This window comes from Prunus mume, linkage group LG6 (assembly GCF_029339155.1).
Source record: "Prunus mume cultivar Tortuosa linkage group LG6, ASM2933915v1, whole genome shotgun sequence".
Taxonomy (NCBI): Eukaryota; Viridiplantae; Streptophyta; class Magnoliopsida; order Rosales; family Rosaceae; genus Prunus; species Prunus mume.
Genome location: NC_142703.1, coordinates 19,722,364 through 19,745,934, shown reverse-complemented (window position 1 = coordinate 19,745,934; position 23,571 = coordinate 19,722,364). Strand labels below are relative to the sequence as shown.

Below are 23,571 nucleotides of genomic sequence, written 5' to 3'. Positions count from 1 at the left end.
AACTTTGGCTTTTTCCAAAAATGAAATTTTTTTTTGACTAAAACCTTACTAGTCCCTGCATTTCCTTGAAATAATATCATATTGAATGGTTTTCAGCTTTACTGGAAAATAATATCATATTGAATGGTTCTCAGCTTTACTGGAAAATTAAACCTAGATTCCAAAACCTCATACGCATGCTGATTTCCCAATTTGCTCCGACTGCAGAAACCAAAAATTTCACCTGTTTACTCAATACTGACCATGCATCGGCAGCCTAGAAGAGTAGCCAACAATGTCTGAAATTCAAATAGTCCATTCGCTACAGGTTATTGCTGGGCAACAAGGTTGAAAAACACAAACAAGGGAAGGACTTGCCAAATAAGCTGGTGGGAGAGGCCAAGCATAAACTGATGTGTATTTTACAAGTTATTCTCTTTAGCAAATAAAGAGGTCTCATAAAATGCAATCTTGTACTCTTCTTCATGGACAAACCGGACACCACTTTACGCCTATGAATCTCGGAGTCGTCAAAACACAACAGGATGTAGCATGTAAAGTGGGAAGAGCCTGATATTCCAAGCATGCACAATATCCAATTTGTTCGCAGCTTGTGGCAGCTTTCTTTCTTTCTTTTTAAACTAAGTTAGACTTTTCTTTCTCAAGGTTCTCACTAGCAACATCACTAGGAGATCTAGCCCATCAGGAATCTTTCCTGGATAATTAGTTGTTGATGAATCAGACCCTGTCATTCTGGAGAATGAAGAGAGGTCATAAGAATCCTAAACAAACAGATGGAATCCCTTTTGAAACTAATGAAACAATCATAAGCTCACCTTCTGTCAACAATGACCATGGAGCGAAGCTCGCAATTTGCAAAGCTGCAAGGACAGTAAAGAAGTGATAATGTGATGCTTGATGATTCAGCATTTAAGTCCCTATTTATTTTTAACTTTAGCTAATAAAGTAGGCATGATCCTTTTGAAATATTTACTAAGCTAGTGATTTTTGCATAGAGTGAAAGTCTATATATCACACTTACTGTTTGCACATTTCTTTTTTCGCCAAAGGGTCACAATCATTTAGCAATGCACTTAGTGTGTGAAACAAGAATCCACCATGGGTAACAATTGCTATCTCTTTCTCTTTCCTTGTCGACAACCTGTGAATTGATGAGAAGAAGGTACCAAACTCATATCAATTCAACTCTTATATTTATGTCTACGGATCTGTCAGAAGTCAGTAAATTTTCATACTTCTCAAAAACTAGGGCTGCTATCTTGACAGCCCATACAAGTTAAATCATACAAGAAAAAGAGCAGTGAAAAAACATTAGGATCTCATGGAGGATGAGATCTTGAAAAGACCTGATAAACTAAAAACCCAAAAGTTTGTGAAGAATAAGACCTAACTCCAACAACGGAGCATGTGATCCATATAATAAGCTTCTTGCTTCTAAAGGTTACAAGATGAGCTTGATCAAAGCACCTTGTAAACCTTGAGAAACTTGGTCTGTCATGAAGCTGATATTTATAAAGCCCATTAACACATAGCCCCTTTTACCAATCATTATTTAATCACTCATATGCAAGAAAACTGCATTATTCTAGTGCAATCTGGAGTTTCGGCTTTAGCATGTTAACTGATATTGGTTAAGGCCTAAAAGAATCAATAGAAACCCAATCCAATAATGAAACAGGAACTCACCAGTTCAGGAATTTCAATCCCCTAGCTGCAACTTCCTCTTTCAGCTCCCTGACATTTGCCTTCCACAATATATCCTCATCACTTTCTATCTGTGAAATTAATGGGCATTTTGCATGCACATACTGAAAATTAGAAATTAATAACCATCTTTATGAACTGCCACCAAAGATGACAAGTACCATAAATTAAATTATAACCACTAATTCTTCCCCCAGTTATTGTTAACCATCCAATTACTTGCCAGTGAAAAATCAACCGCAGGAAATAGAAACTGATAATCGCTGATGCTCCTCCTGTTATCACAGGGATGAACTCCCTGCAAACAGAAATTTACAAAACACATTTAAAGCCATGAGCGTCAATACAGCAAAGACTATGTATTCTTTGAACTTTTTTTCTTTTAATATGAGAGAAAGTAAAAGAAATAATGCAACAACTAATAAGCACCAAGTTCAGTATGATTTCAAACGATTTCTCATTTCATGCATAGAAATAAATGAACAAGGTTCTTTCCCATTTCTTCTAATCAAGATCAATAAGAAAATTCTGTCATTCAAAAGTACTTCGAAAACACAAGCCAAGTCAAGCAATGTTACATCACAAGAATTAAACTACCAAGGCACAAATGAAATAATTTACTCTCTTCCGTATATATTGAAGATAGCCACTAGGTTAATAATTTTCACCAACTGAGGTTTATCAATGCCCCACAATAAGTTGCAAATGATTCACTCACTTTAAGTTAAAATCATGATTAACTGCAAAGACGACAACGTTTTGGTTTCTAAAAGACATACCAAATGCTCTCGACAAAGTTCTATTGCAATGATGGGCGGGCAGTTAAGACTTGAAATTGAAGGATGCTCACTATATCCTGCATTTGCCACCATTAGTGGCAATATATCCGTTCTGTCAGTGTAGCCCTCACCTCCAAATACTCCAACAGCCGTTTGCAGAGCCCTAAAAAGTCAAAGCACTTTTAAGTAAAGCTTAACAGCATCTAAACCATAGAATGTTTCCAGGGAGGAGGCATCTTCATATATATGTAGCATTTATGTTAAGTAAAACAACTGGTTATTTATTTCGTTGTAAACATACAACTGGTTATAGCCATGTCATCATTTTTAACTTGATTGTTACATCAAAAAGAAAATTTCTAATGGACCAACCAAGTTCAATAACAATAACTCAAAAGCATAAACTATTTGGTCACTGAGACAAGTGGTTATATTTCTTTTCCTTCTAATAGCTTGGAAGACCAATAAAATATTTAAAAAAATTCATATATCAAATTAAAACAGAAGGATAATTTAAGATTGTCTCAAAATCATATCATCTATATCATCTATTTAGATGCCCAATGACACACAGATAGTTGTCAGCTTGTACCTAGAACGTTGGGAGTTTCCGTCAGTGACCACCAGTATTCAACTATTCATGCCAAGAAAGACTCTAATACCCATGTCCCGAATACACCAAATGACTCTAAAAAGAAATAGATCTTTTAAAAATTTAAAAGTTTTTCCATGTGCTTAGCAAACCTCTAACAAAGAAAGAAAAATCTATTGAGAAAATAACTAACAATTTAATTTCCAAATGACCCCTCTAGGTACCACATTTGCAACTCCAAAATAACACTTCTTTGAAGAAGATCCTTACATACAACCCAACCCTTAGTTTCATCTCCTCTCAAGCTCCTTCCTTATGTAAAGGCACCTTAGTCTAACTAACCAGAATAGGCCTTTTCTGTTGCTCAGTTTGTTTCAATGAAAAAGATTCAGAAAATGGGTCTTTCTCTATAATTCTGCATTTTGTACTGAACTTTTCAAGTGACAAATACAAAAATAAATTTAAGAATCTCTGTTCAAGAAAAGCACTATCCAGCAAACAAAAGACAGAGAGCTGGGCAAAATTCTAGAATTATGGCATGATTACCTTAGCAAAGGAGATGTAATGACTAACTCAATCCTCTTGGAAAGCCCAGATTCATGAACATGCTTACGCAAATTATCAACCTGTACCCATAGCAACCAAAATTTTCATTACCATTATTGCTCTCATGACACTGTTATTTTATCTGTAGAAGGAAAATATTTGTTACAGGCCTTTCTTCTTTTTCCTTTCTGTTTTTCTAACACAGTATCTATATAAGAACAATTTAATGCCTTCTTCCCACCTGCTGCCAGCCTAGTGGAGTAAGATGCGCATCAAAATATTCAGGTTTCATTAATTTTTTGTAGTTCTTAGCTCCCTCTACATTGTGGATTCCTTGTCCATGCCTCACCTGAATGCAAGGATTTGTAAGACCACAATGCGATGATTTGAGAGAAAAATCCAAGAAATAGGACAATCTTGAATGTCCTTCAAACCAAAGAAAAATAGCAGCTTCAAATCTATAACAAAATGTATGCAAATCCAAAATCAAAGTTGGTTCCAACCAGGTGAATAGTTTTGCATCGGTGCAGTGGAAACAAACTTGGACTTGAACCACTGTCCATATCTGCAGCTTAGCCAATAAAAGATAGATTAACATTAAAAGGAGAATAAATAAATAAAAAAGATGATCATAAGAGTACAAGAAAAACAAGGAAGCGAGTATTTGGTGAAAATTATAACTTTAAGTATATAACCACAGTTCAAGATTTAAAGCTTCACATGTTAAAGAGATATAATAATCAGCCATTAAGCAGCAATTCTAAAAACACGACATGTTAATGTTTCGAAATCATCATTTTCTGCAGAATCCAAATATTCATAAATTACTGTTTCAAATTCATAATTTTTGTTTGAAAAGCTAGCGAAGACTTGGGGAAAAATATTGTAGTCAGCAGGATGCATTCATGACTCTGACATAGTCTTCCTAGGAGAATAAATTATCTGCAATGGAAGCCGGACACAATTCAAGCTGAATCTATGGACGCTTAAATTTTAACATTTTCTATTTTGGCTCCCAGCATTCATATCCTTTTTTTTTCTTTTTTCTTTTTTCTTTTTTCTCTCCTCTTTTGGTCTGACTGCATTCACTTCTTTGTTTGTTCTTATTGGCTTACTTCTCAAATCCCTCTGTTCTGAAGCCTACCACATCCAAAGCATTGCTTCCTATCATGGATTTCAACCAACAAAAGGAAGAAAAGAACAAAAGATATTAAGAAATTCAACCCAGTTGCTTAAAATCAGAAAGAGTTCAGGGAAGGGTCACCATTCCCAAATGCGATGTTCCAAAGCCAAAATCTTTAATTCCCGTGCCAGCATTATCTTACAATTAAACCATAACACACGACATGACATGACTTTAGAAATCAAGCAAGGATTCTACCATCCAAATTCATAAATCAAAGGAATATCATGAAAATTATATCATATAAATCGGAAAAAAAATGCACCAAGTCAGTAATCTGCGAAAGTAAAACAAACCCATGTCGAATAAACTCACCAGAAACAACTACAAATTAAGAAATTGAAATATATGAAATACGAGTATGATTTGAGATGGAAGAATTTACCAGGAGTAGACAGAGAAGATAAGCAAAAGGGTGGACAGTGGGAGAAGAGAGGATGTTAAAGAAGAGTCTTGTGATGGTGATATATATAGGAGTGGCCAAATGGGATTGACAATTCTGCTAGTACTATGGCCAATGATGTGTTGTTGGCGCTACTGGAAATGAAATGAGAGCGACTGGCGGACTGTCTGTTCTGGGCTATGGACCTACAAATTGCTTGTCTGCATTTTCAGTCCATGTAATCTGTGACTACTGGTTGGAGAGCTTTGGTGATTTACTTTAGATAGACGGAATAATGCCACATGATTTATAGCCAGTGTTTGATTCACTTTAACTTGGGGAATATTTATCTGAAAAAATAATTTTATATAGGGGACATATTTCAATTGGCATAGAGTTTCTATTATTTGATGCCTTTCTTCTTCCATACCCTTTGGCACACGAGTGATTGGTTTTTCTTTTTTAATATAAATATTTTATTTTAAAATATTAGTAATTCAGTTTAAATTTAAAAAAGAGAAATTATGTGTAGTTGTGTCCTAAGAAAATAGGACTCATGATCTATTTTATTTTATTTTAAATGTTTTTGAATATACATATTGTTAATTTACCATATTATCTTCATTTAATAAATATGTTCATTTGTTAATATTTTCATTTAATAAATATGTTCATTTGTTGATAAGGCTTTGGATCCCATTGTGTCCTGGGACAATCAGTCGGTGTGGAAAATGATTAAATGGGTTAGAAAGGAAGGTGGGTTTGAGAGTCCTACCGTTCGGGTTGTTTCAAAGCATCGTCCAACGAATGAAGTGTCTAGAGTAAACCTTGAAAGAATTGTTCAAGAAGTTTCTATGAGTTTGGCGCCAGTCATACAGGCTAAGGTGAAGCGATCAATTGAAGGACTTGCTTTGGGGCCAATAATACAGGCAAAGGTCCAGCGGTCAATGTTGGAACTCACTAACAAGGTAATGAGTCAAGTGAGCTCCTTCATGAAAAACGCATGACAACATATTCATCCGGGACATGAAGATGTAAATCAAACTAAGGAGGACGGGCCATTGAAAATACGAGATGAAGGTGGTGACAATGTTGTGAAGAAGAAGGGTGAAGAATCTAGCAAATTAAAGGAGAAATGTGCAGTTGATGTAAACGATCCTTGGACACCATTACCGGATGGACAGACTTTCAGTGAGCCCGACGTATGATGAGCGATTAGGAGTTTCAAGATCGGGTTTCTTGTTATGTTTTAGATTTATTAAGTATGCATTTATTTACATAGTTGTAAAATACTGAAATGTTTTTTTTTCGTAAATGTAATATTTGAATTCCCTTTTCCACAGTTGAAAATTGGTGTGGAAAAGAAGAAGTTCACAAAATTGGCCCGTGGTGATTATAGTGGAATTCAAACACGTCGAACGGCCGAAAGGCGTCCAGGGCTTCATTGTAGAGAGCCATGGGTTGACCCATTAAGCGCAAAAGGAAAGGTCTGTGCAGAAGACAGCGTCTAAGATTAAAATTGGGCCTTTCAAGTTAAAACCCGGGACTTACAAGACTCCGATTTTGAGTTATTTAGTTACATTTTTAGGTCTAACAACCTTTCAAGGTAACTACTTACAAATGTTGAATTATGAAATTGACCAAATTCCTTATATGTTGTCGCATACGTGAATTTAATTATAACAATTGCTTTCTTCATTCGTTGTAGTAAGGAAGTTATAATTCAAATTGGAAACGAACATCATGTCACGAGAGATGAGTTCATGTGCTTGAGGCCCGAAATGTGGATTTCTGATAGAGTATTGAACATGCAAGTGTATTATCTACAAGAAAAGGGGTCAGGGAATTGGTACTTCCACACGTATATGTCGGTAAGCATTCATATTTTTCAAACTGTTATAATTTGTGATTTAGTAAATGAATTTATGCTTACACTATATGTGAATGTAGGAGCAAGTTAATAATACAAGTGATGGTAAACTTTTTGAATTGGGTGCCAAACTTAGAAGGGAAAACTCAAACCGGTTCACCGTAGGCCTTAAGAAGTGCGAGAAGGTATCAATTTAAGTTATTTTTTACAATATCTTTAGTGCGCTTTTTTTTACGTATGTTTTTCTAAGCAAGTCATTGTGGTTGTAAATTTTCATTCCCGTATTGGATCGAATCGGGAATCATTGGTATTTGCTAGTGGTGCTTATTGGTGATAAAAAGGTTGAAATATGGGATAGCCTCCCCGGTTCTCAATACAACGCAAGTCGTTATCAATTGGCGGAAAAAATTGTAAGTTTAATTTACCTAATTTTGGTTGGTATTTTTATTATCCTAACATCCCGACTAAGAATTAATTTGAATTGATTGTGTTGTAGATGAAAGCTTTGGACTACATTTACAATGATGAGATTGTCAAATATTTTCAAAAGGGATGGCAGTTTGCAAAATTCAACATTGTCCGAAGTGACAAGGCTCGCAGACAACTAAATGGATGCGATTGTGGTATCTACGTTATGAATTGGCTAGAAAACATTGAATGCAGATCACACGGTTCAAATAAAGTGAGTCGGCATATACATCGTTTCATACGTTTGTCTTCCATGTCAGATCTTTTTTGTTAATCATTTCTTTGACGGGATGTTTTTTATTTGTAGTTTCAACATGCAAGTGAGCGGGTTCGCATTGCACTATCATTGCTGAAGAACCCAAAAAACATACGTCTAAAGGAAGTAAGGGAGTCCGCTCAAAGAGTTGTTGACGAAGAACTTGACAAGTTTGCCGAACTTGGTCCCTTCATCCCTCATCATCCCATCGCAAGGAAGCCAATGATACGCTCCCAGGCAAAGTAGAAAGTTTGACAGTAGGTCATAAGGGATTATAGTTTAGAAATTAGGTGTAATTGCATGTATATATCCCTATTTGAGCACAGTTGAGGTTCGTTGTAATATAGCAAGTGCAATTGCATGTACGTATCTTTTTTTTGCATACAGGGACGTTATTTTTGCATTATATCATGTACAATTGCATTACATGACCTCCAATTGCACGTTATCTACTTCGTGTAATACATTGCACACATGAGTTTTTTTGTTGCCGCAATGGGAACATTATAGCATATTTGGGGCACATACTTCATTTACGAAACATGAGTTCCTAGATCATTGATAATAAAGGTCCCCTAACCATATTTAGGGGTTTTTTTTTTTGTTACAAAACTAAACCCTCAAACTATTCTACCATACTGATTATAACATTTAACATTCGATATTACGGTTGGAATTATAACATCTGAAATTACATCCGAAATTATGACAAACAACACAATGCAAATGATAAAATACTGGTGCTTCATGGACCTCGCTTCTCCAAAATAGCAATTGCTTCGAATACCTGGATTTTGTCTCACTTACTTGAACTAGCATCAACATGCTGAGCATATTTCCTAAACATCTCAAAGCCGATCTCAATCCCTCCATGGTAAATGTGGTACTTGGTGATTGAATCTCTTGCATGACAGACGTTGTTACTAGCCTCGGTGACATCATGGGTTCGTTTCACTTGCTGCCGGACATAATTCGAAGAATCAATATCATCATCATCACCCACCCTATTCTTCTTAGGCATGGAGAAGCCTCTTGAGCTACCAACCATTGAATGTGACATTGTTTGGGTTTTTTTTTTTCTCTCTCAGATTGTGTATGAGTAATGTTATTAGTAAAATAGTTGGAAGTCTTTGAGTTGAAATGTATAGGAAGTAACTCCTTAAATAATACTTCGTATGTAGTTGGTACCTGGTACTTGGGACTTGGTAGTTTGGACTGGGGTCCCTTTTTCGTGGGAACGTCGAAGTTTTCTAAATGAATGCACCCCCTTTCGTTCGGTTGAACACATACCCCGTTTATTTGAAAAAGTAAGTTGGTTAGGCCCATCTTTCTAACAAACAGGTGACTTTCCTCCATGAACGAACCCCTTGCGTTAGTATGAACAAAAATCACGTTCTTTTGAAAAAGTTAGTTTGTTCTGCTTATTATTTGGGGGAACAGGTATCTTTATTGAACGAACGCGATCCTTGCGTTCGCTAGAACAAACACTCTGTTTGTTTGAAAAAGTAAGTTGGTTGGGCCCAATTTTGGGGGAACGGGTAACTTTACAGAACGAACGCAACACTTGTGTTCACTAGAACAAACACTCCGTTTGTTTGAAAAAATAAGTTCATTGGATACATTTTTTCCGCGAACAGGAAACTTTCCCCAACTAACGCACATATTGCGTTTGTTTGAAAAAGTTTACCGTTTGTTTGAAAAAGTAAGGTTGTTGGGGCATTTTTTGGGCGAAAGGGTAACTTTTCTCCACGAACACACGTATTACGCTTGTGTGAACAAAAACCCTGTTGGTTTGAAAAAGTAACATTGTTGGCCATCTTTTCCGTCAGAACGTCTAATTGTTCTAAGCGAAAGCAAACCCTTGCGTTTGTTTGAACAAACTTCCCGTTTGTTTGAAAAAGTAAGTTGATTTGTTCTATTTTTCGGGAACGGGTATCTTTATCTGAATGAATGCGAACCTTGCGTTTGCTAGAACAAACACTCCGCTTGTTTGAAAAAGTAAGTTGGTTGATATATTTTTTCTGCGAACAGAAAACTTTCCTCAACTAACGTACCTCTTGCGTTCTTTTGAAGAAGTAGCTCGCTTGTTTGAAAACATAAGGTTGTTGGGGCCTTTTTTGAGCGAACGGGTAACTTTTCTCTACAAACGCACGTATTCCGTTCGTGCGTAACAAATACCCCATTTGTTTAAATTACTATGTTGGTTGGGCCCGTTTTTCGGGGAACGGGTAACTTTATTGAGCGAACGCAACTATTGTGTTCGTTAGAACAAACACTCCGTTTGTTTGAAAAAGTAAGTTGGTTGGCCCATTTTTGGGGCAACGGGTAACTTTACTTAACCAACGCAATAGTTGCGTTCTCTAGAACAAACACTCCGTTTGTTTGAAAAAGTAAGTTGGTTGGGCCCAATTTTGGGGGAACGTTTAACTTTACTGAATGAATGCAACCCTTGCGTTCGGTATAAGCCACACTCCGTTTGTTTGAAAAAGTAAGTTGGTTGGAAACATTTTTTGGGCGAACGGCTAACTTTTCTCAACGAACGCAATTAGGGGTGGGCGCGGTCCAGTTTGGTCCGGTTCTCACTTCAAACCGTAACCGGATCGACTGTACTATTTAACCATTCGACTTGCTCGTCCATTTTGAACCGGATTATTAATTTATTATTATTTTAATATTTTTTTAAAAAAAATTATAATAAATAACTTATTTTTTTGGCTTAAAAATTAACAAATAATCCAATTCATACATTTAGAAATTTTTTGAAGTTGAACTTGGAAAAATAGTGATTATCAAATTTAAAATATGGCATTAGATTTTAAAATTTTGTAAAAATAAAAATATATATATGACCGGTCTGTTCGGTCCGGCGGTGTGGTGTAAACCGAATCGAACCTGTTGGAACCGATTTGGTCCTGCTCGTCCCTGCTTGTTGACTTTTTGCTCAACAGTTTTTTTCGATTTTTTCACCACTCGATTCGTGTTCGTTTTCCATCCGGTGCCCACCCCTAAATGCAATCATTTCGTTTGTCTGAACAAAAAATGTGGTTTGTTTGAAAACATTTGTTGGTTGGGTTAATTTTTTCGAGTAACCCTTACGTGAACATTTTTCCGGGTGTCGCTACTTTTAAAAATTATATATGACAATCACATACTACTTGAATCAGTTAAAAATATTAAAACCCAAGCTTGGGGCCAGTGTATAACCTGAATCCAATACAATTTTAAACATAAAACCATACTTTGAACCCTAAAGCCCAAACCCAATTCAGTGTTAACCATAGAGCCCAACCCTAAATTTTAACCGTAAATCCTAAACCCTTGAATTTTAATCATAAAGCCCAACCCCAATTAATACGATCCTTAAAGCACAAACCCAATTCAATTTTAACTGTAAAGCCCAACCCCAATTAATACGATCCCTAAAGCACAAACCCAATTCAATTTTAACTGTAAAGCCCAACCCATTTCCATTTTAACTTTTAAGCATAAACCACAAACCCTAAACCTTAAACACTTGAATTTGAATCATATAGCCCAAAACCAATTCATACGATTCGTAAAGCCCAAACCCTTCAATTTGAACCGTAAATCATCAACCATAAACCCTAAACCCTTGAGTTTTAACCACAAAGCCGAAACGCATTTCATACGATCCCTAAAACCCAACCCAATTCAATTGTAACTACCCTAAAGCCCAACCCAATTCAATTTTAACCCTAAAGCCCAAACCCATTTCAATTTCAACCCGAAAGCCCAAACCCAATTCAATTTTAACCCTAAAGCCCAAACCCATTTCAATTTCAACCCAAAAGCCCAAACCCAATTCAATTTCACCCCTAAAGCCCAACCCAATTCAATGTTAACCGTTAAGCCTAAACAACAACGAACCATAAACCCTAAACACTTGAATTTGAACCTTAAAGCCCAAACTCAATTCATACGATTTGTAAAGCCCAAACCCTTCAATTCTAGGGGTGGGCATTAGAACCGCAAAACCGCAAAACCGAACCAAACTAAACTGAAAATATTGGAAAAAAACTGTGTTGAATAAAAAAAGTCAAAAATCGAGTCAAATCCAACCAGACCGGTTCCGATTCCGGTTTTCTACTACAAGGAACCGGTCCAATATAATTAATTAATATATAGTTAACATGTGGCTGTTTTGTATTGGGTGTCTAAAATTTTACCGTACTCACACACACACAGGATCATCACAACTAAAACAGACTTAGGTTTCTTTTCCTTCTTCGATTTGATTTCCTCTCTCTCTCTCTCTCTCTACGTGAAACTGAAACCTCATCCTTATTCTTCTTCAGCCGTCACACTGCCAAAGCTCTCTCAATTGTCGCGCCGCCACGCAAGGTTCGATTATGGCTTTCTTTTTTCTTCTTTTCTTTTGTTTCTTTTCCCCCTTCGATTCTCTATCTAACCATCTCTGTCCTCCATTAGCAGTTCGTGCAGATCATTATCCATATTCTCGAGTAGGTTGCAGCTTCCAGCAGACACACTTTTTTTCTCCCCTTGACGCAGCCGCACTCCTTCTCGTCACTTTGCCATTGAAGACTCTCTCTCTACCGAAGGTGAATTTCTCACTCTTCTGTAAATGCTTAATCTTCAATATTGTTATTTCCAATCTCTGTTTGCATTTTCATTTACTTTTATTGAGTGATTTATTTTCTAAAAATTTCAATCTCTGTTTGCTTTTTTTGCTGGATTATTTACTCAATCCAAAACTCATAAATTCATATTACTGTATGCCTGTTATTATGTTGTTTTTAGATCTTAAAAATAAGATAAGAAAAGTGTTCATGGAATTAGGGAATTATATCAAACTTTCATGCCTGTTTTATTTTTTATTTTTTTCTGTTTTCTTATGGGCCCGTGAAGAAATAGCATTGGAATGGAAATTCTGTGTCCAAATTAGAAACGTGTGAGGGATGAGACATGGTTCTTCTTTGTCATTTTCTGTTGCTGATTAGAACAATTAGAATGTGGAGGGAGCTTTCAGATTGATGATTGAACATAAGAAACTAATCAAATTATCTGTTGTGAAGTTTACGTAATAAAAGACAGAGACACAAATTATTTGTTGTGGATATATAACTTTTATGGGGATGGGGATGAGAAGGTAGAGGTACTAATACTATGAAGCAAAATTTCTGCTCATTATTTGTTTAGGGAATTACATGTGGTTGATTGCAGCTTTCCTTATGGTATCAATCAAAGTAGAGATTTATGGGGAAAAAAGAAGTTATGACTTATGTTATGTTTGTGTTCATTTTGATGTGTTGAAAGCTTGATGGAACCTAAAATTTGTTGTGGATATATAACTTTGCCGTTATCTATTAGTTATGAAAATTTCTCTTGCAAATGAGTCTTTAGTTATCAAAGTCTTTGGGTAGGAAGACCAATACTGGATGCAGTCCTATTAAAGGTGTGCTTTGATCCTTTTCTATCTTACTTGTGTTTTGATGTTATGCATAATTCAGTTTGTTAGTTCCATTGCGTTTTACACTAAAAATATGATTTTATAGGAGATAAGTGATAATTTAGAGCAATAGCAATAGCTCCGAATGGTTGGCCTTGCTTTCTTAATGTTGGCAAATCTACTATTTTATAAATTATGAAGGGAGACTGTCATCAAAAGTACAATGTGGAGACTGCATATTGATTTTCACTTTGTGGATTTTCATGTAGTGTATTACTTGTTGATATTGTTTGGTATGGTATTGATGCTTGTGGGTTTTGTTGGAGCAATGTGTGTGTGTTTATGTGTTTTTCTGTTATTTTGTCTGCATCCTTCTACTGCAATCTACTCCCATTTTGTTGTATTATTCAATACAACCAGTGACGACCTAATGTATAGTTTAGTTTCTGATATAAACAAAAGAACTGCTTTATTGAAGTGAATCCACAAATTATCCGTTCTTAACTGCATAAGAGATTCCTAATTGAAATGAAGCCTTCAGTTAACAATTCGCATGTGAGGCAATGCCTAATGGGCTAGGAATGAATGAATTTTTGTTTGTAAACAACATAGAGAAAGAAATGCAATGAGTACGGAAGCTTGTGAAATGTTTTTGAATGTATGTTAAGATTATGTCATGTTACTGTATTGTTTTATTTTTGGTCAAAATAGTTAGTATATTGTTTGATGTTGAGGTAGAGATAATCTATTTCATTGTTTGTTATTTTAAATCAATTATGAAGGATAGTCGAAGGAACAATGAGGACGAAGAACAAGTGCATTGAGGGAGGAGCATCTCATAAAGGTTCCCGGGCCCCGAAGACCACACTTGCAAAGGGTACGAAAGGTAACTCTTCAGTGGCTTCCTCAAGCTCGAAAAAACGGAAGCCAGCAAAACGAATATCGGGTCCTATGGCTACTGGGGTGTTCGAGGTACGTGTCTTCAAACCAAGGGATGAGTACATACGGTATCGCCACTATGCAGATTTACGTGAAGCGGTACGTTCTACACTGAACGCTTGTTATGTAATTACACTTGCTGCATGAGATTCATGTAATTTTTCAAAATTCTAAAATGATACCTGAATTCCAAAGGAAGAACAACATCGAACTCCGGAAGGGGCCAAGATAAGGGTAGGAAACATCTCTCCTCGGCTATGGTCACGAATACCATCTGGGCCGCCGAAAATGAAAGTAAACTTGTGCGGATACCCCGTGGGCAAGATAGCCTTGATCTACCATTACCTGATGGTGTCACGCATGTAAGTAGCTTCTATTGCATAATTTATTAATACATGAGGGCTTCCGGTGATCATTGTTGTAATTACATGTGCCTTAATGTAGGTAACTGCTGAAGCTGCAACTGAGCTTTTGGACCTAATTGCTGGGTTGAATGCTGTACTATTTTCAACTGCATGGCAAGCAAGCATAGAGATCAGGCTCCTACGGCAAGAGAATGTGAGTCAGTTCAACTTCATTTCATACTGATTTCATAAAATTAACAGACATCACGGATGTTATATTGAAATAACAAACCATGGTATTGAACATGAACGATGTTATATTGTAATAGGAGATATTGAAGAACACCTCAGGAACAACCATTGCAAGTTCGGGTCTTGTTCAACACATCTTAGATGATGATGCAGAACATGTAAGTTTGTTACTTCTAACCTCCATTGTAAAGTTTGATTTATAAGATGTTCAATTTTGCAATTTTAAATAATATGTTACATTCTGCAATGCAAACCATCATCACTCGTGTGCACAACAAAACTGAACAAAATTGATTATTTATATATGTCAATGTTTCCCTTTATGTAGGAGTGTCGCACAAAATTTAAACATGACATAGGTAGAAAAGGAAAGACCAAACTTGTGATACAAGAAGAGCATGAAGAAGATGAGGAAGAGGAAGAAGAAGACGAAGAAGACGAAGAAGACGAAGAAGACGAAGAAGAAGATGAAGATGAAGAGGAAGAGGAAGTTTGGATCGAAGACGGGGATGAGGATGAGTATGAGGATGAGGACGCTGATGAGGACGGGGCCGCAGCTAAGGGTAATCCGGATGCAGAACAACCCTCCACATACCAAAAACGCAAAGGTGAGAAAAGTCTTCATTCACGTACCCCAAAGAGAAAGAAAACCAAGTAAATTATGGATACAATGACATTTTTCGGATTATGGTATCTTTGTTTTGTAAAATAATATGTTCAGTTTATTGGCCGTTATCGTTTCTCATGTAGTATATTTCGGTTCATATTGCGGCCTTCAATTGATAGTACAAAAAATAGGTCTAATTATGCCAGTAAAAAAAAAATTGATCCATTTTCCTTTGTAGGGGTTTGCGCACAGTACTCTCGCATTGCATCAACGTCGTGCAATTGCATGTTTACAATGCAAATGCTAACCGGCTGTGTGCAAACTAAAGCTAGCTTCAAAATGCTAACCTAATTAATGGATAGTGCAAAGACAAAGAAAAGGAAGTTCCAAATTTTATTAGGACCCTATGTGTATTATTCAATATTATATTTTGGTTTACGAAATTGGGAATATTTTGGAAAGTCATTTGTGCTACATGGCAATGTGTATTAGGACGTAATTTCGATAATTGGTCAATTTGTAATAGAATATGTTCGGCTTATTGCCCCTTACCATTTATTTACATGCTCTGTATTTCAGTTGATTTCGCCTTTCGATTTATAGTTTGAAAAAACAGGTCTAATTATGCCTGTACAAAAAAATATGATCCATTTTTTGTTATTATGGGTTTTGCGACAATCCTTGCATTGCATCACTGTCATGCAATGGCATGTGTGAAATGTAAATGCAGACCGGCTGTGTGCAAACTAAACATAGCTTAAAAACGCAAACTTATTTAATGTATAGCGCAAAGACAACGAAAACCAAGCAACTACTTTATTACGACCCTATGTCTATTATTGAAATTAGGGTTAATCACATTGTGTTTTACAAAATTCGGGATCTTTTGGAAACTCATTTGTGCTACATGGCAATGTGTATTAGTACGTAATTTCGATAATTGGTCGATTTGTAATAGAATATGTTCGGCTTATTGCTCCTTACCATTTATTTACATGCTCTGTATTTCAGTTGCTTTCGCCCTTCGATTTATAGTTAAAAAAAATAGGTCTAATTATGCCTGTACAAAAAAATATGATCCATTTTTTGTTATTATGGGTTTGCGCACAGTCAGTCTTGCATTGCATCATTGTCATGCAATTGCATGTGTGAAATGCAAATGCAGACCGGCTGTGTGCAAACTAAACATAGCTTAAAAACGCAAACTTATTTAATGTATAGCGCAAAGACAACGAAAACCAAGCAACTACTTTATTACGACCCTATGTCTATTATTGAAATTAGGGTTAATCACATTGTGTTTTACGAAATTCGGGATCTTTTGGAAACTCATTTGTGCTACATGGCAATGTGTATTAGTACGTAATTTCGATAATTGGTCGATTTGTAATAGAATATGTTCGGCTTATTGCCCCTTACCATTTATTTACATGCTCTGTATTTCAGTTGATTTCGCCCTTCGATTTATAGTTAAAAAAATAAGTCTAATTATGCATGTACAAAAAAATATGATCCATTTTTGCTTATTATGGGTTTGCGCATAGTCAGTCTTGGATTGTATCACCATCATGCAATTGCATGTGTGAAATGCAAATGCAGACCGACTGTGTGCAAACTAAACATAGCTTTAAAATGCAAACTTATTTAATATATAGCGCAAAGACAACGAAAACCAAGCAAATACGTTGTTACGACCCTATTTCTATTATTGAAATTAGGGTTAATCACATTGTGTTTTACAAAATTCGGGATCTTTTGGGAAGTCATTTTTGCTAAATGACAGTGTCTATTAGTACGTAATTTCGATAATTGGTCGTTTTGTAATATAATATGTTCGGCTTATTGCCCCTTACCATTTATTTACATGCTCTGTATTTTGGTTCATTTTGCCCTTCGATTTATAGTTCAAAAAATAGGTCAAATTATGTCTGTACAAAAAAATATGATCCATTTTTCCTTATTATGGGTTTGCGCACAATACCTTGCATTGCATCACCGTCATGCAATTGCACGTGTGCAATGCAAATGCCGACCGGTTATGGGCAAACTAAACATACCTTAAAAACGCAAACCTAATTAATGTCTAGCGCAAAGACAAAGATAACCAAGAAAATACTTTTGTTCTGAACAATACATACATAAAACAATAATAGGTCATTCATATGAAAGCATCTTGTCCATCACTAAATCTACATTTAATGTTAATTGTTACATGTAAACCAAGTTCCAAAACTACAATTGTTTTGGGTTGAACTAGTACATAGGAAATTAGGTTCACCATTGTCGAATGAGAAACCATCGTCACTGTTGGGGGTAGAACCGGTTGGGTCTGCAGTAGAAAAACTATCGAACCTGACAAATCAACCACATAGTTGCCTCTGCATTCAGAAACCTTTTGACTAGGATAACTGTAGCTAATGTCCGGGGACGGCCCTTTATCATAACTATACTGATAGCTTTGACTACCTGATGGGATATTCACACATGCATTTCTACTTGGATGCAAGTTTCTTTGAGAGTAATTACGTTTTGTATGTCCATATCCGCGACACAAATGACATTGTCGACGCTTGCGCGTTCCACCCTGCCTTGCTTGAGTGCCTTTTGTCTTAACGATATTTGGATCTTTCACAATATTTGGAGGACATTGCTCAACACTCACAATTTCAGACTTGTCTCTTCTTCCTTTTGCCGTAAGCCTTCACAAATTCTCTCCCATATACTAAACTCATTCATTAACATGGCATAACCATCTGCACTCTTCGATGCATAAAAACATACTTTGTTTGACATAGCACTTAAACTTCCATACCTCACCATTTCTACAACTCGTTGGTAGTGTGTTCGCCTTTGCCGATAAATTCCCTACATGTATCAGTTTGGGCACTCTTTGTCCATCTCTTCATTATGAGTGTTGGAGGAATTTGCATAAGGTGCTCGCACTTGATTACATAAAACAGGTGGCAACACGGGATCCCTTCACTTTCATATTTCCGGCATCCACACTCTATCCGCATATTTTCCCCACCGTGGAAAACACAAGTCCAATTATTATGCGGTTCACCATATTTTGACAATACGTATACAGGACCTCCAAAATTATGCATCACATTATCATGGGTGAGTGTTGAACAAGATTCGATCTCATGACGTACCAATACAAAGCACCTATGCGTGTAAATCAGAGAAGCTTGTTGCTCAAGTTTTGTCAATATGGTTTTAAGGACTGGTGTTGAGTACTTTGCGTTTAAACCATCCTTCACCATGGTATTTCTAAGACGTAACATAGCCCTATCAATTGCTGGAATACATTCAAACAACTTCACCCCTTTCCTCAAGTAATCTTTCACATACTTGTTCATGGACTCCACACGTTGAGTGGTGCACATACCACCGAAAAACTTTCCTCTCATACATGATTCAGCCCATGAGTCTCTTTTTGCATACATCATTTTCAACCATTCTTTTTGTTTCGGAGTACTCGCTTTTTCCCTCAAAACCTTCCTTTTTTTTTTCTCAGACTCGTCCAATGCAAATGGTTCCCAAATACATGCCTGAAAATTTCTTAGCAATTCATCATCCTTCAAGTTATTCTGTGCATTCCTTGACACATGCCATGAGCACAACCGATGGTTAGACATGGGAAACACATCATCAATGGCTTTACGCATCGCCTCATCGCCATCCATCAATATTGATATTGGCTTCTTATCTTTCATGGATGCCATGAATGTTTCCAATAACCACTTGTATGTTTCAAATGTCCCGTCCTGCAATAATGCGCAACCAAACATTACAGTAGAACGATAGTTGTTTGAACCGACAAACAACACTAGGGGCTTGTCTTAAACATTTGTTTTGTACGTGCTGTCGAATATGAGGACGTCGTCATAGGCAATATAATCCAAAAGTGAAGTGGAGTCCCTCCAAAACAAATTACCAAGCCTATTTTCCTCGTCAACACTGAACTTACAAAAGAATTCTGGATCCATTGCTTCTTTCGCTTTCAAGTAAGAGAGTGCAGCTTATGTGTCACCGTCAAGCAAAATTTCCCTGCATGATGCATCCAACTTATTGTACAGATCCTTTATTTGAAAACCAACATTTAAATACCCACCACATTGGTCGACCATATACTCATATGTTTGACATGTTCTAAACAATGCTCTTCGCATTCCCACTGCTTGTGCTAAATCGAAATTTCGAACGACATGTTTATATCGGAGATATGGCAATTCAAGTGGAGTAACTAGTTGATGATTGTGATGTGGTTCAAAATTCGTAACGACGTAAACATCACGTTTTTCTCATAACCCACCCAAAAATGGGCAGAACAATTCTCTCTTGTAATTGGCTTCGGTGGTCGAATCCTATCTGATCGATCATTAAACTTCTCATTTCTCAAACCTTCTTTAGAACAACACCACTATCTCCTACATACTCTCCCTTCCGAATTTCGAACCAATTTGTCTTTTCTCACCCTAAATCCAATGCCCTTTGCATAACTCATATAATATTCTTCCGCTAATTCTATCGGTTTAAATTCTTTCCCCATAACATCTTCTTTCCTCAGTGCAATCATGTCACCACCATTATCATCACTACTTTGACTAACCATATGTTCGATTGACATATGCCCACTCTCTGTTGCCGGTGCCCTGTGACTCGACCTTTCACAACCACCCAGATACCCTAAATCACTACAACCACCCTCTGATGTCTCTACACCTCTGTCCATCTTACCAGACCTTTCCATGCCTGAGAAACATAATTTCAAACTGAAATTACATTATATTCTATGTGCTAACATACTTTCTCTTAAAAAAACACAAATGAATAATCTCATGCAATTGCACATACTCAGGTCAATAATTGCACCATGTATAATTGTTTCGCAACTAAAAACATGCAATTGCATCAACTCATTACCCAAAATACTTTCAAGTCCTAAACAGAAAAGAGGGTTCTTTGAAATCTTACTTAATGTTTCCATACTTTCAAAGCCTCCTCCTTACACTTCCTTTTGCCACAAACTCAAATATCGTACTTAACAGCCAAGGATCTTCAAAATCTTTACAACCACGTTGTTATTACAAATCCATTCCCCTGCGAAATTGAAATTCTATATCAGACAATGCCAACATATTAAACTAAATTTATTAAATACCTCCAATTTGGTGACCATTTCATCATGGAGGTTGGACCCACCATCAATTTGGTATATGCATATGAGTTTTGGGTAAGCAGAGAGAAAAGTTGAGGACCTCAAATCAGTGAGCATTACCTTGTTGCAATGCGTTTTGCCCAAGCACAGACAATAGTTGGACGTGCTTAGGATGGATTTTGGCAAGTGAGAGAGAAGAGTTCCTGGCGAACTAGCAGAGCCAATACTTCATTGGAGCAGAGCCAAGAGTTCGTCGGCAAGCAGAGACAATGGGCAAGCAGAGAGAAGAGTTCTTGGAGGCGCTAAGGATTGGAGTTGGGCAAGCAAAGAGAAGAGTTCCTGGATGCACTAAGGATTGGATGGGCTCTTAGGATTTTCGATTTGGGCAACCAGAGAGGAGAGCGCGCGTCTTCTTCATCCTCCAAACCTGCCTTTCTCTTTCCTCACATGCCACTCACGTGTTTAATAACTGGGGCTCAATAGGTTACTAAGTCATTGAATCTCAGCCTTCCTTTTTTAACATGGAAACTCAGCCATTGGATAGCCGGCTATACCGGTACAGCTGAGGCACCACAGAATTTTCGGGTTCTTAGTTATAGAAAGAGTTACCTTCTTCATTAAGTGGAAATTGGCTTTTATACAATCTATTGGTGATTGGTTTCTCGTCGTCCTGGTCTACATGGCATGTGCCTATTGAGTCTGTCGAGACCCATTATCCCGCATTCATGTCAATTATGTCTAACCTAAACGTGGAATAATTAATGGGTTTAATGTGCATGATGCTTGGGCCATTACTCTATTATGGCATGATTGGGCTTCAAATGTGTTGGGCCTATATGTGGTCCAATTTCTCCGTTGGCTTAGCAGAGGTGGCTTCCTTAGCCAAGTGCTTCAAATGATGTATTCCATTTCTAATCAATGCATCATTAGTTGTTTATTCATTTCCCACGTGTCTCAAAGGGCAATTTTTTTTCTTTCCCAAAAGTCACTTTTAGTCTCTGTAGTTTGGCACTTCAACTACTTTTGACCTTATAGTTTCAATTCCATCAATTTTACCCTTGTAGTTTCATATTTGTAGCAATTCAAGGACAAGTTAGTATTCTTGTCAATTTCTTTGACGATGCAAGGGGCAATTGCGTCAACCCAAACCCTTGAGTGTAAAACCTTGCCTGAAACTCACCCCATTTCATATTAGGGCTCGAAATTTATCCACCAATCCCAATTTTTAAAGAACCCTAAACCCAAATGGCAAATTTCAAGCCCTAATATGAAACAGGGAGATTTTCAGACTAGTTTTTACACTCAAGGGTTTTGGGTTGACGAAATTATAGCTTGCACCTTCAAAGAAATTGAAGAAAAAACTAACTTGTTCTGGAATTGTTGCAAATACAAAACCACAATGGCAAAATTGATGGAATTGAAACTACAATGTCAAAAGTGGTTGAAGTGCCCAAGCCCAAACAAGGTAAAGAAAGGCTGCCCAGGCAAAAACAAATGTTCATATTATTGTGGCCCAGCGCACCATCCCAAGCATCTCAGCCTAAGAGGGTTGTAGGAACCAAATACATCATAATCGGGGCCCACAACGTATCCCTCTAGCGCTCGTTGTTCCCAAAAAGGGTGGGGTGTTTGGGCCTAAAAATTGTGCGGAGCCCAGCCCATTTTTGAAACCCACAAGGCATAAGCACAACTTGGGCTTGATTTAAAGAAACTGAGAAAACATCCCAAAAATCGAGAAAGCCTAGCCCACGAGAGTAAACTTGGATTTTGAAAAAACAGAGAAAAGAAATCAGCCCACAGTCCCAAAACTCAACCTAGGCTTGGCGTGATCAAATGAGAAAGAGAAGAGCCCAAAATTGAAGCAAACCCACGTGACTACCTGACTTTGAAAAGTCAGCAAATTCAACTAGTCACAAGAGAGTTGATGGGGAATTAATGAAGGCAGACCTTACAGGAAGATTTATCCAGTCTTTACATACAAGAAGAAGACCAAAATCCTTTTCTATATTCAGAAAATTTTTGCTCCAAAACAGGTGCCATTTCCAAGGGATAAGCAGGCTATATATTCTAAAAAAGATAAGTTGGGAGTAGGGAGTTGTTCACCTGAAAAATCAAACTAACCATCATGGCATATTGAACTTTTACAAAAAAGAGATAAAGGTCAAAGATAGGTTTTCTTTCAAAAGGCGGAGAAGTGATCACCACAATGAACTGACTGTTGATGGTTTGTTTGCCAGAATAGATAAAAATCCCATTTTCTTTGACATTTAAAATAAAAGATCTTGTTTTTAGAAAATCTGCAGCCCATTATTAAAAGATTAGAAAACCCACTCCAGCATTTCCTATAAATATGAGAGAGGATGAATAGATCAAAGACAGCCAAAAAATGAAAATGATCACTTGATCTCAAAAAATCTTCAAAACATTGAAGTAACCAAAAGCTCATTAAGCCACAAGAAACAAGTCAGCTATAATCTAGAATCTCTAAACTTCAGTTCAGTTTCAGAGAAATAGTCATTCAAAGCGAGATTTCTCTCGTTACAAATTTGGTTCAGCATAAGCCAAATCAAGTAGAGCTTGGGTTTTACAAATATGAAAACCTCAACAAATTTATGGAGAGCCCTGATCAAGCAAAACAGGTACCATAGTGCAGTTCCAGCTCAGTAATCATCAAATTCAGCCACTTCTTCATGTGTTGTTCCATTCAGGCTATATCATGTATATCTATACACAAATTTCAACACAAACTAGTCTCGAGAGCCAAAACATAAGAAGCAAATCAATCATCGAAGTCCTCAATCTGGCAAAGGCGGAGCCTCTGCCAAGTAGCCACCTTCTGAAGATTTCACCACATCTTTGTTTTACCGTGGTGGATGGAGGAGTGGAGGTGGTTGTGGATGTGGATGGTACATTGGTGACAATAGAGGAGGTAAAAGTGGCGTCAAAGCCATACCTAACTTATTCCACAAGAAAGTCAATTACATGCCAATCTTGGACTAAAACAACTTTTTTCAAAGTAGGAATGGCTATAATATGATTATTTTCCAGAATAGGAGA

General features: G+C 36.9%; 2 protein-coding genes and 2 long non-coding RNA genes across 4 annotated transcripts; 2 read left to right on the top strand and 2 right to left on the bottom strand.

The window, feature by feature from the left end:
• Positions 1–206: 206 nt before the first annotated feature.
• LOC103335808 (Phosphoglycerate mutase family protein) lies at positions 207–4,761 on the bottom strand. The gene is given in 11 exon segments (XM_089053773.1): positions 207–671; positions 674–732; positions 816–860; positions 1,022–1,141; positions 1,687–1,771; positions 1,924–2,002; positions 2,484–2,646; positions 3,622–3,701; positions 3,863–3,970; positions 4,125–4,186; positions 4,737–4,761. Coding segments are annotated over 10 exon segments (855 nt in total). The 5' UTR covers positions 4,185–4,186; positions 4,737–4,761; the 3' UTR covers positions 207–615.
• A 7,463-nt stretch (positions 4,762–12,224) lies between these two features.
• LOC148916373 (uncharacterized) lies at positions 12,225–14,411 on the top strand. The gene is made up of 3 exons (XR_016127952.1): positions 12,225–12,360; positions 13,991–14,246; positions 14,343–14,411. It is a non-coding gene; the product is annotated as an uncharacterized LOC148916373 (long non-coding RNA).
• A 10-nt stretch (positions 14,412–14,421) lies between these two features.
• LOC107881459 (uncharacterized) lies at positions 14,422–15,507 on the top strand. The gene is made up of 4 exons (XR_001678087.2): positions 14,422–14,509; positions 14,592–14,705; positions 14,821–14,901; positions 15,072–15,507. It is a non-coding gene; the product is annotated as an uncharacterized LOC107881459 (long non-coding RNA).
• A 2,665-nt stretch (positions 15,508–18,172) lies between these two features.
• LOC148916372 (protein FAR1-RELATED SEQUENCE 5-like) lies at positions 18,173–20,106 on the bottom strand. Its single transcript, XM_089055113.1, has 2 exons — positions 19,792–20,106; positions 18,173–19,120 (listed from the first exon to the last, which is right to left on the bottom strand). Exons 1-2 carry the CDS (start codon positions 20,104–20,106, stop codon positions 18,173–18,175), a joined length of 1,263 nt encoding a protein of 420 aa, XP_088911239.1.
• Between the last annotated feature and the right edge of the window lie 3,465 nt (positions 20,107–23,571).

Excerpts from the sequence above, each read along its gene's own strand:
- LOC148916372 (XM_089055113.1), bottom strand. The coding sequence starts at position 20,106 with ATGGAAAGGTCTGGTAAGATGGACAGAGGTGTAGAGACATCAGAGGGT. Across the intron at positions 19,121-19,791 it reads TTCGAAATTCGGAAGGGAGA|GACGGGACATTTGAAACATA; the intron begins GTATGTAGGAGA and ends GCATTATTGCAG.